Source organism: Bufo bufo, chromosome 3 (assembly GCF_905171765.1).
Source record: "Bufo bufo chromosome 3, aBufBuf1.1, whole genome shotgun sequence".
Lineage (NCBI taxonomy): Eukaryota > Metazoa > Chordata > Amphibia > Anura > Bufonidae > Bufo > Bufo bufo.
In genome coordinates, this window is record NC_053391.1 from 380,078,491 (window position 1) to 380,091,689 (window position 13,199).

Consider the following 13,199-nt stretch of genomic DNA (forward strand, 5'->3'; position numbering starts at 1 on the left):
CCAGTCCTACTGCCAGTTTCTGGAAGACACCTTCTTCAAGCAGTGGTACAGGAAGAAGTCTGCATCCTTCAAGAAAAACATGATTTTGATGCAGGACAATGCTCCATCACACACGTCCAAGTACTCCACAGCGTGGCTGGCAAGAAAGGGTATAAAAGAAGAAAATCTAATGACATGGCCTCCTTGTTCACCTGATCTGAACCCCATTGAGAACCTGTGGTCCATCATCAAATGTGAGATTTACAAGGAGGGAAAACAGTACACCTCTCTGAACAGTGTCTGGGAGGCTGTGGTTGCTGCTGCACGCAATGTTGATGGTGAACAGATCAAAACACTGACAGAATCCATGGATGGCAGGCTTTTGAGTGTCCTTGCAAAGAAAGGTGGCTATATTGGTCACTGATTTGTTTTTGTTTTGTTTTTGAATGTCAGAAATGTATATTTGTGAATGTTGAGATGTTATATTGGTTTCACTGGTAAAAATAAATAATTGAAATGGGTATATATTTGTTTTTTGTTAAGTTGCCTAATAATTATGCACAGTAGTAGTCACCTGCACACACAGATATCCCCCTAAAATAGCTAAAACTAAAAACAAACTAAAAACTACTTCCAAAAATATTCAGCTTTGATATTAATGAGTTTTTTGGGTTCATTGAGAACATGGTTGTTGTTCAATAATAAAATTAATCCTCAAAAATACAACTTGCCTAATAATTCTGCACTCCCTGTATATGCCTGCCGGATCCATGCTATCGCAAGTCCACCGTGCTGGCAGAAGTCCGCTCCAGCCCCATTCACTATAAGGGTCGCGGGCCGGAGATCCGGCTGCAGCACGGCAAACATGCCGAGAGGCAGCCGGAATAAAACCACAGCATGCTACCGCAAGTGTGAAAGTAGCCTTAAAGAGGATCTGTCACCTCTCCTGATATATCAGTTTTGGTAACTACTTGCATTCCCCATGTAATTCCAATTCTGGACCATCTCTTCTTATTTCTACTATTCTATTTTGTGTCATTCCTGTATTATTCCTGCTAGAAGTTGCCAGCAGTCTGCAGTAAAGGTACTGCTGGGTGTTACCAGTAGCTGGTGTGTATGACCCCCCCATCTGGTAACACCCATCTGTATCTTTTCACTGCAAGCTGTTGACAATTCATTCATAACTTCTAGTAGAAGAATAATAAAGGAAAGAATTGTTATTACACGGGCAATGTATGCAGTTACCAAAACAGACATGTCAGGAGAGGTGACATTACCTCTTTAACCGCCTCTGGACCGCCTAACGCAGGATTGCGTTCTGGAGGCGGTCGATTCATTCCTCCTAGGCGAGACGCGAGATTTCCTGTGAACGTGCGCACACAGGAGCGCGCGTTCACAGGAACTGCAGGTAAACGAGCTGATCTACAGCCTGCCAGCGGCGATCATTCGCTGGCAGGCTGTAGATGCGATTTTTTTAACCCCTGAAAGGTATATTAGACGCTGTTTTGTTAACAGCGTCTAATATACCTGCTACCTGGTCCTCTGGTGGTCCCTTTTGCTTGGATCGACCCAGAGGTGTATCTATCACAAGGCAAACAAGGCATTTGCCTAGGGCGGCACTTGCCAATGGGGCGGCAAAATGCCTTGTTTGCCTGCCTAGTGATAGTAAAATGTGCCAAACTTTTTTTCCCCTTTGTCCGCTGCTTGCCGATCCGAATCCGATCCTTCACTATGCGAACTTGTGAACGGCATCGTCGGCGCCGCATAGTGAAGCAGGGACCCTCCTCCCGAGTCCTCCTGACTTCCTCCCGACCTCAGGTGTTCCGGAATATTCAACTGCGCCGAGCCGTCTTTTTCGCGCATGCGCAGTGGGCCGGAATATACACAACACAAGCGGCAGCCACGGGAAAAGTCTCTACATACCTCCCTCCTCACACAGTCACAGAACAGAGTTGGCCACTTCGCCTGACTCCTGGCCTGCCCTGCGAGGAATGTCCAGGTCCAGTCCAGGGAGAGGAACAGGAGTGAGTGAGACGAGAGTTAAAAAGAAAATAGTGCACTGTGAGAGTGAGAGTGAGAGTGAGACTAAATAAAGGTGGTATGTCAGACTGTATGGGGCAGCCTCAAGGAGAGGCCAGGGCCACCATAGACAGTCTGACACACATACCACCTTTATTTATGGGGGCAGTCACAAGGAGACACTAAATTGTATGGGGGCTGCCACAAGCAAATAGTGCACTCTGCACTGTGTCATAAATAAAGGTGGTATGTCAGACTGTCTATGGTGGCCCTGGCCTGTCCTTGAGGCTGCCCAATACAGACTGTATGGGGCAGCCTCAAGGAGAGGCCAGGGCCACCATAGACAGTCTGACGCACATACCACCTTTATTTATGAAACAGTGCAGAGTGCACTATTTGCTTGTGGCAGCCCCCATACAGTTTAGTGTCTCCTTGTGGCTGCCCCGGCCTCCGCCCCCCATACAGTATAATGTCTGCTTATGTCTGCCCCCATACAGTATGTATAATGTCTCCTTGTGGCTGCCCCCGCACCCCATACAGTATATAATCTCCTTGAGGCTGCCCCCATACAGTATAACGTCTTGTTGAGGCTGCCCCCATACAGTATAACGTCTCCTTGAGGCTGCCCCATACAGTATAACGTCTCCTTGAGGCTGCCCCATACAGTATAACGTCTCCTTGTTTTTTGTTTTCTTTTAAACGGGTATTTATCGCGATAAATTTCTTAATATTGTTATGCAAAACAGGGGTGGGGTTTACAAAGGAAGGGGTTTGGCTGTGACAGGAAGGGGTGGGTCAAATTTATATTAGGGGGGTGCCCGAGTTTAGTCTCGCCTAGGGCAGCACAAAACCAAGATACACCACTGGATCGACCACCAGAGGACACAGGCAGCTCTGTAAAGTAGCACCAAACACCACTACACTACACCCCCCCCTGTCACTTATTAACCCCTTATTAACCCCTGATCACCCCATATAGACTCCCTGATCACCCCCCTGTAAGGCTCCATTCAGACGCCCGTATGTGTTTTGCGGATCCACGGATCCGCAAAACACAGACACCGTGGATCCGCAAAACTGGATCCGCACATTGCCAGAACTATATAGAAAATGCCTTTTTTTGTCCGCAATTGCGGACAAGAATAGGACATGTTCTATAGGCTCTACAAAAAACGCAGTGTTCGCCTGATCAGGCCTGATCTTGTGCGCACACTTGCGTTCAGTCCACCCCACCGCAGTGACAGAATTTTTTTTTGCAAAAACACAGTAAAATCGCTGCGGCGCTATAAAAAGATCACTTTTGAGGGGCATGGCGAGTTCATAGAAGATTTATTTATTTTTTGTCACAAGTTAGTGGAAATAGATTTTTTTTTTATTGTTTTTTTGTTTTTTCTTACAAAGTCTCATATTCCACTAACTTGTGACAAAAAATAAAATCTCACATGAACTCACCATACCCCTCACGGAATCCAAATGCGTAAAAAATTTTAGACATTTATATTCCAGACTTCTTCTCACGCTCTAGGGCCCCTAAAATGCCAGGGCAGTATAAATACCCCACATGTGCCCCTATTTTGGAAAGAAGACACCCCAAGGTATTTCGTGAGGGGCATGGCGAGTTCATGTAAAATTTTATTTTTTGTCACAAGTTAGTGGGATATGAGACTTTGTAAGAGAAAATAAAAATAAAAATAAAAACATTTTACACCCCAAATGCCCAAATACACCCCAAAACACATTGCCCTACTTCTCCTGAGTACGGCGATACCACATGTGTGACACTTTTTTGCAGCCTAGGTGCGCAAAGGGGCCCAAATTCAAAAGAGTATCTTTACGATTTTACAGGGCATTTTTTACGCATTTGGATTCCAGACTTCTTCTCACGCTTTAGGGCCCTTAAAATGCCAGGGCAGTATAAATACCCCACAAGTGACCCCATTTTGGAAAGAAGACACCCCAAGGTATTTCGTGATGGGCATAGTGAGTTCATGGAAGTTTTTATTTTTTTTCACAAGTTAGTGGAATATGAGACTTTGTAAGAAAAAAAAAAATCATCATTTTCCGCTAACTTGTGCCAAAAAAAAAAAAATTCTAGGAACTCGCCATGCCCCTCACGGAATACCTTGGGGTGTCTTCTTTCCAAAATGGGGTCACTTGTGGGGTATTTATACTGCCCTGGCATTTTAGGGGACCTAAAGCATGAGAAGTAATTTGGAATCCAAATGCGTAGAAAATGCCCTGTTAAATCCTAAAGGTGCTCTTTAGAATTTGGGCCCCTTTGCGCACCTAGGCTGCAAATAAGTGTCACACATGTGGTATCGGCATACTCGGGAGAAGTTGGGCAATGTGTTTTGGGGTGTCTTTTTACATATACCCATGCTGGGTGAGAGAAATATCTCTCTAAAATGACAACTTTGTATAAAAAAAATTGGAAAAGTTGACGTTTAGAGAGATATTTCTCTCACCCAGCATGGGTATATGTAAAAATACACCACAAAACACATTGCCCAACCTCTTCTGAGTACGGCGATACCACATGTGTGACACTTTTTTGCAGCCTAGGTGCCCAAAGGGGCCCAAATTCTAAAGAGCACCTTTAGGATTTCACAGGGCATTTTTTAGGCATTTGGATTCCATACTACTTCTCACGCTTTAGGTCCCCTAACTACCCCACAAGTGACCCCATTTTGGAAAGAAGACACCCCAAGGTATTTCGTGATGGGCATAGTGAGTTCATGGAAGTTTTTATTTTTTGTCACAAGTTAGTGGAATATGAGACTTTGTAAGAAAAAAAAAAAATCATCATTTTCCGCTAACTTGTGACAAAAAATAAAAACTATGAACTCACTATGCCCATCATCGAATACCTTAGGGTGTCTACTTTCCGAAATGGGGTCATTTGTGGGGTATTTTTACTGTCTGGGCATTGTAGAACCTCAGGAAACATGACAGGTGCTCAGAAAGTCAGAGCTGCTTCAAAATGCGGAAATTCACATTTTTGTACCATAGTTTGTAAACGCTATAACTTTTGTGCAAACCAATAAATATACACTTATTGCATTTTTTTTATCAAAGACATGTAGAACAATAAATTTAGAGAAAAATTTATATAGAAATGTAGTTTTTTTTTAAAATTTACAACAGAAAGTGAAAAATTTCATTTTTTGGAAAAAAATTCGGTCAATTTCAATTAATAACAAAAAAAAGTAAAAATGTCAGCAGCAATGAAATACCACCAAATGAAAGCTCTATTAGTGAGAAGAAAAGGAGGTAAAATTCATTTGGGTGGTAAGTTGTATGACCGCGCAATAAACGGTGAAAGTAGTGTAGTGCAGAATTGTAAAAAGTGGCCTAGTCATTAAGGGGGTTTAAGCTAGGGGAGCTGAGGCGGTCAACTGGAAACACCAGCCTCAAAAAAATCCCATCAAATTTTTTTCATGGATATAGGAAAACAGTCACCTATTTTTATGGGCTGTCCAGGAATTTCTAGATGTTGACAACCCTGGAGTAAGAACTACTGGACAGCAGTATTGTACATTACCAGCAGGGGTGTAGCTGTAGTGGAAGCAGGGGAAACGGCTGCTACAGGTCCCAAACTCAGAAAAGGCCTGTCCGGAAGGAGGACTGAGAGATTTTATTGTCAGGGCCCCCTCAATGGTATTATACATTGACACTATATACAGTGACTGTAAAAACCGTGACATAACATACAGTATATACGTGTAGGAAACAGACAGAGTAGCTGCCTGGCCTGGCCTGGTCTGAGAAAGCTATTAAATTGACGCAGGAGTGAGGATTGCATGGGAGGAGGGGGTTGCTGGGGGGGAGCCCCATTTAAAAATTTGTTGTGGGGCGCAGTCAGTTCTAGTTACACCACTGGATTAGACCCTGTTGCAGTGGCAATACCCCCTAACTGCACTGCAATGTGACTAATGGTAGACATGCCAGCATTGCTATTATGTTTATGCATGCTATTATATATCCCCGGCACTTGCATTTATGATGATCTGCCATGTTGTTATAATATGTGCACTCCACTGTCACACACCAGCAAGACAATAATGTGCAGTACTGTGGTTGAGACACCCTATAGACCAGTGATGGTAAAACGCCAGCTGTGGTAAAACTATGACTCCCAATATGTACACTTGCATAGAAATGAATGGAACATGCTGGGAGTCATAGTTTCACCACAGCTAGAGTCACAATGGTGGGAATGTATAATGAAGATGTCACTAGCAGACAGCGACAACAGTATTCTTACACTCTCAGAGGGTCATGTACCTTGGGTAGGATGTGATGGACATTGCAAAGTCCGCACTTGAAGTATGTGTGTTTAGAACAACACTGATTTTTTGCTGCCATCTATTGAGCAATTGTATTATCACAGTTAGATAATACAAGGGGTGAGGTTAGCTGATCTAAAGTCCTTGTCTGTAAAAGTCTTTTGGAGACCACCTACTTGAAGTGAAAACAATATATGGTGGTGCCTAGAATGTATAGGCTGCTAGGAGAATCTAGTCTTGTCCCCAAATAACCCTTAGAACTCATGGCCACCACCAAACAACTCTTACCCTAAGGTCTCATGCACACATGTCCGTTCCGTTTATTTTGCGTTTATTTAAGAATAGTACATGTCCTATTATTGTCTGCATTACGGACAAGGACAGTACTGTTCTATTAGGGGCCAGCTGTTCCGTTCCGCAAAATACGGACTGCACACGGACGTCATCCGTGTTTTTTGCGGACTGCAAATTACATACAGTCATGTGCATGAGCCCTTAAAAGCTATTTTTCACCACACATATCTCTGACTTCTTCATGTGACCTACACCTCCCAGGAGCCCATACAGGGCAGGAAATGGAAGAGTAAGCTGGTGGCTGCTGCTGGAAACAGGTCCAGTGTTTATTGCTGCTAGGAGTAGTGGAGGTGGTTTCTACTGGAAACAGGAGTACACCACCTGAGAGATTAGCTAGTGTAATAGAAGTTGTATGTACAGAGCAATTGGAGCAAAAGCTGAAGGGTAAAGAGACGCCACCTGGAAGAAGCTGAGGCCTTTAAAACGAACAGGACTGTAGTGTAACAGAGACCTGCCAGCCTGCAAGCAACATTGTATGAGAGACTGTGGGCAATATTCTGTGTCGCGAGGAACAGATACTGCGATGGGGATGAGTATTGTGCGCTCGAGGGTTTATGTCAGATACCCCATCCTGCGAGAAGAGAACAGCCGGATTGTCACCGCCCAGGTAGTTGGTTACAGTACAAGCTAGAGGGAGAATGAGTTGGTACCTCTTAAAGGGATAGCATCGTATTTGTCCATTACCACTTAACTATACAGTGTACCAAATTATTCTGTTGCTTTTAAGATAGCCTTAGACCTCATTGAGACTAACCAATAAGCCTGTTACCTGCCAAAGACTGTAGTGACCATAAGCTTGTTACCGCATGTGAGTCAAATAAACACTGCCTTGTTTAATGGGCTACTAAACAGTGAAAAACAAGAAAAATGAAGCATAACCTATTCAGGAAAGTTTGTCTGTAGTCCTTTCATCATGGACATTTGCAAACTTCTGCAGAAAACAATTAATCAGATATCCTGCAGTCTCCCTGCCTCTCCATCTTCAGCTGGGGACTGACTAGCATAACCTCACATTGCATTCACAACAACAGACACTCAGAGCCCCTTGAAAGACCTGGAAATCCAACCTCCCCTTATTTGTGTTCGGTAATACTAGACAGTACCAGGCCACTGGCACAACAGAAAGTGCTACCCAGGTTTGAATGTTAAGTTTGCCTACATAGCCTGTCTGTCTAGGCAAATGTCGCATCCATCAGTGTTGAAGAACTGGATTACAAGCTATGTGGAGCTGTTCACGCTGTACATAGACTTGAATTACAAGTCTTGTGGAGGTATACACATATTATAAGTATAGAAATAGGAAAGTTCAGCAGCTCTCACCTGCCCTTCCTTCAGCTGTGAGCACGGATAACCCGAATCAGGTAACGGGCAGCAGTATGCGAAAAAAGAAGTTTGAAGGAATCCAGCTCCACTTAGTTAAAGGAATGTAAATTTATTTTGCTTGCAGTGAAAACTCATCCATCAGTTTACAAAAAATAGCAGTCTTGTCTACGCGTTTCGGGCTACCAGAGACAATTCCAGCCCTTCCTCATGACACAGTTAGACATTGAAAAGTGAGACCTTTTAAAGGGGAAGGGTGCACCTGTTTCCACTAATTGTCTTCACAGGCCTGAAACCGCCCCCAAGAAAAGGTACCACACCTTTAAATAGCTCTTCTCATGAAAATAAAAAACACAAAAGGACATTAAACCATACATATACATAGTAAAAATACCTATGCAAAGATAATAATAAAAAGGATACGCATAAGGTATATGCTGGATGTACATAGATTATTTAGCTAGAAAAATGGAGTGTACTGAAGCCATAATAGAAGAAGGGGTAAAAAAGAAAGAAAAAAGAAAAAAAAACTAAAAAATGTTCTCAAGAAACTTGGACTATAATGTGTACATTATTGCTGCAGGATCAGATCCAGGCGTTTATTTATACCGTCTGGTTGGCGCGTATTCAATGCAAAAATCCAGAAGGACTCTCTGTTTAATCATTTTCTTCTGTGGTCTCCTCCACGTTTAGGCAAGAAAACTTTTTCTATGCCCTGTACTACCATGCCTGATGTGTCCCCACCATGGCAGACAGCAAAGTGCAGACTAGCTGCAGATACATTGCGATTGCCATGGTGGAGCACATCATCTGTGTGCCCCACCATGGCAATCGCAATGTATCTGCACTATTTAGAGATGAGAAGGGGGATTTATCTTGGTAGATTTAGTATATTGCAGTCTACACTGCAGGCACTATTTGGGAGTAAGGAAATTATTTATTTAGGTAGACTTATTATTTAGTAGTCCCTATTAGAGGTCCATATATTTTTTTTATTTTACCCACTTATAGAGCAGCAACATATTTTGTAGCACTTTACAGGTATTTTCATCATTCATTTGTTACCCAGATTTCCCGGAACCCCGAATGACAAATCTGTCTTGCTATGCTGTAGCCTGGAGGATTTGTAACTGAAAGTCCTACTTAGCTTTTCCAGGCTCCTGTACAATAGTCTACAATACCAATTCATAAATAGGCTGATCTGGCATTCTGCTGTCTGGGAAAGCTGGGTAACAACCTCTGTGGGGCATTGATGAGGGCATATTGGTTATATAAAATACACACAATGCCACCCTGGCATGCTGTGTGCATCAATCCTATGGTAATGTAACCTGTTTTCAACAATGCAGCTGCACAGTGTTGTCAGCTAGCTTTTCCAGGACTCTAAACAGCAAGCTGGTCTAGCTATATGAAGGGATTTATCACTATCATACAGGCAAATTTGGAATTTTGCAGTCTGGGAAAGCTGGGTAACAATTTCTGTGGGGTGGTGATGAGGACATATTGGTTATATAAAATGCTTGCAATCCTGCCCTGATTCTTATGTTAATCTATAATATGGTACCAGGGCAATCCAAAGCAGCTGCCTAGTGCTGTCACCTAGCTTTTCCAGGACTCTGAACGGCCAGCTGGTCTATCTTTATGAAGGCATTTATCACTACATAGATCCTAAGTATAATATCCGGACAACCATGAGTATATACTATATATGTATTTTGATCTGCAACATACCTCCACATGCTACTCAGCTTTTCAAAGCTGCTGAAGGCAAATTAGCACAATTAGTGTCCGTTCGTTTTTTTTTGTGGACCGTATACGGAACCATTCATTTCAATGGGTCCGCAAAATAGAACATGTCCTATTAATGTCCGCATTACGGACAAGGATAGTCCTGTTCTGTCAGGGGCCAGCTGCTCCGTTCCGCACAATACGGAATGCACATGGACGTCATCCATATTGTTTGCGGATCCGATTTTTGCGGACCGCAAAATACATACGGTCGTGGGCCTTATGCAGTGAAGGGAGAAATTACCACTATGTAACTGGGCAGATTAGTTATTCAGCTATATATACTATGGCTGGTACTATGTATATACTATAGCTGACTGGTACTGTTAACTAATCTTTTTTTTTATTATTATTAGTAACTAGAAACTTCATTCCAACAAAATGGCCACGCTCACTGTGTAGACAAAATTTATCCAGACTAAATCCAGCCCCCTCTTCCTTAAAGAGGTTGTCTCACTTCAGTAAGAGGCATTTATCATGTAGAGAAAGCTAATATAAATTACCGTATTTTTCGCCCATAAGACGCACCTGGGTTTTAGAGGAGGACAATAAGAAAAAAAATATTTTTCATTAGACCTCAGATCAGATCATCAATCAGACCCCCAATGTTAATCAGACCTCAGCTCACAGCCCCAATCAGATCCCCAATATTAATAAGACCTCAGATCAGACCCCATGCCTCATATCAGCCCCCAGCCATATGTGATCTGCCCCCAGGCATAATTCAGCAGCCCCCAGCCTCAAATCACAAAATAAATAAACCACTTACCTCTCCTACTCCTGGACGCTGCCGCTCCTCACCGCCCGCGATCTTCTTCCTCCTGCTGTCGGCTGTGCTGTGAACCGGCACGCACAGCGTGATGTCACAGAGCGCCCTCACGCTGTGCGCAGCCACTGCACAGCCGATAGCGGAGGACCAGCAAGCGGTGAGTACAGAGCCTTCACTGCTTTCCGGTCCTCTGGTACTAATGAGCGCTTCCATAATGGAAGTGCTCATTAGTATTCCCGCCATAAGACGCAGGGAAACTCCCCCCCCCCTTTCCCGAAAAATACGGTACTTACTAATGTATTGGGATTATCCCTATTGCCTCCTTTACTGGAATCGGTGAGTACAGAGCCTTCACCGCTTTCCGGTCCTCTGGTACTAATGAGCGTTTTTATAATGGTAGCGCTCATTAGTATTCACCCCATAAGACGCAGGGAAACTCCCCCCCCCTCCCGAAAAAATACGGTACTTACTAATGTATTGGGATTATCCCTATTGCCTCCTTTACTGGATTGACACATTTTTCCATCACATTATACACTGCTAGTTTCCATGGTTTCAACCACCCTGCCAGGAGCGGATTGGTCATAGACCTTACAGGGAAATTTCCCGGTAGGCTGATGCCCAGAGGGCCGCCCAAGCCCTGCATTCTGCCGTTGGCCAGATTCATAATGAGCTCTCAGCGGTAATTAACTGCTGCACTGTGGCATTTATTTGTTACTGGGTGGTATTTAATGCTTCACAGTGATATTTATTTGGTGCTGTTTGGGAAGTATTTTATCCTGCATGGTGGTATTTATTTGGGGTTGTTGGGGAGGGGGATCTGATGCTTTATCATGGTATCTGGTGCCTTTGGGGAGGTAACACATGTCCATGACCATGTGATTAGGCACTTTATTTCCTATATTGTATTGTTGGTTTACATATGGCATGACCAAGTAAAGCAAAATTCACCTCAGCATTTATTGCACATAACTATTTTTTCACAATATCCCAATATCATATGTGCACTTGTGGGATTTGTGTGGCAGAACTTCTTTGTACTCTTAATCTGGCACAGATTTTTACAGTAAGACATTGACTTACCATTTGGTCCAAATTCTTAAAGTCGATTAATGTTCTTTGGCTTGGAGGTTTGGGGACCGGGATCTCCACTGGTGGCAGTTCCAGTTCTTCTCGTATTTCCTCCTCAATTTGCTCCTCCAACTGAATGAGCACAGGGGCGCTCATACCAAAGCGAGAAGCTCGTCGAGCCAATTCTAGCAGGCACAGAATGAAATTTTTTTCATTCTTCAGCAGAACTAGATCTTCTGTCTCAAACATCAGGACATCTGGAAAAACAAACAAAAAACAAACAAACAAGAGCATAAATAAGAATATGCAATAATTTCTAATGTAAAACTAAAATTAATTTCAAAATCATGTATTTATAGTTTTTTGAGAAATGCATAAATATTATGAATTATGATTTGTGTCACTGATATTCAAATCATTGCTTAACTCTAACTGGGTTTCTTTGGTGATGAATGGTTTCTATGCAATCATTTGTAGTCTAGCCAGATTATGTGTTGCTATAGAGAAAGACTACAGTACACACCTTAGGCATGACCATTGTCATCAATCATGGGACCATATTTTATATCAGACGGGTAAATGTTAAAGGGAACCTGTCATGTGGATATTTGATTATAATCTAACTAATTATATACAATCATTAACTACTAAAAAGTACCTTAGATGTATTCACTTACTGGTGTGACAGATGGTTACCTCATAATAATAATATACACACAAAGATGCCGCATGCTAATGAGCTGATTTGAGTCCAGCGTGATGTCATTGAGTCCAGCGTATATTTAATTCAGAGCTATAGCCACTCCCCTGCCCACCTGCTGCTGGTTCATATAGAAAAAACTGTCACTCAGCAGCAGGTAGGCGGGGAGAGTCAGGAGCTCATGAATATTCAGGACTCATCATTATCAGCTGGAGCTTTTCAATACAAGATGTTGGCAGATTGACTGGGTCAATTAAAGAAAGTGACCCAGCATTTTGCTAAGAGAATCAGTCACTTATTTATGTTGCCCTTAGGACGCCATAAAACTGGTGACAGGTTCCCTTTAAGATCTACCATTCAGCTGTCCAACTCTGCTTTCATCATTTTGTTCTTATGCAGACTAAACTGACATTCAGACACATGTAAGGGGTTGTCCAGCTACACATATATTGATGACCTATCCTCAGGATATCAATATCTGATTGTGGGGGTCCAACACCCATCAGCCCAGCTGAACAACTGTTAGATGAGGAGGTGGTGCTCCCCGCGAGCACCGCTTACTGGTCTTTACACTACACGTTGTCTCCTGCTTCGAAGTCTAGATCCCTGTACAAAGGTTAAAGGATGAAAACCATGGGACTGTCAGGACTTAACGCCCTTAAAAGTAGTACAAAGTAAAATCTGTTATTTGATCAGTGGTTCCTCATCCAATGCCATATATACAGGTATAATAAACTTAGTAGTATACTATTATAAGGCCGTCGGTGCCATTGTTCCCCACCGGGCAGACCACTCGCTTATGTAGTTTACATATCTCTCCAGTCCCAACATGGTTGCTGATGTAGAAACATGTGTGGCCTCAATTGAATAACAAAGCTTATAGAACTCTATTAGCTAGATTAGAGAAGGCCTG

The 13,199-nt window shown here is 42.9% G+C and overlaps 1 protein-coding gene across 2 annotated transcripts in view; it reads right to left on the reverse strand.

Annotated features, from left to right (window-relative positions):
* The window catches only part of GAS2L2 (growth arrest specific 2 like 2), a 53,070-nt gene that overhangs the window by 25,227 nt on the left and 14,644 nt on the right, over window positions 1-13,199 (reverse strand). For both annotated transcript variants that reach the window (XM_040421937.1, XM_040421938.1), the window contains exon 3: window positions 11,599-11,843. In XM_040421937.1, the coding sequence (XP_040277871.1) occupies window positions 11,599-11,843 (245 nt within the window). The remainder of the gene's footprint in view (window positions 1-11,598; window positions 11,844-13,199) is intronic.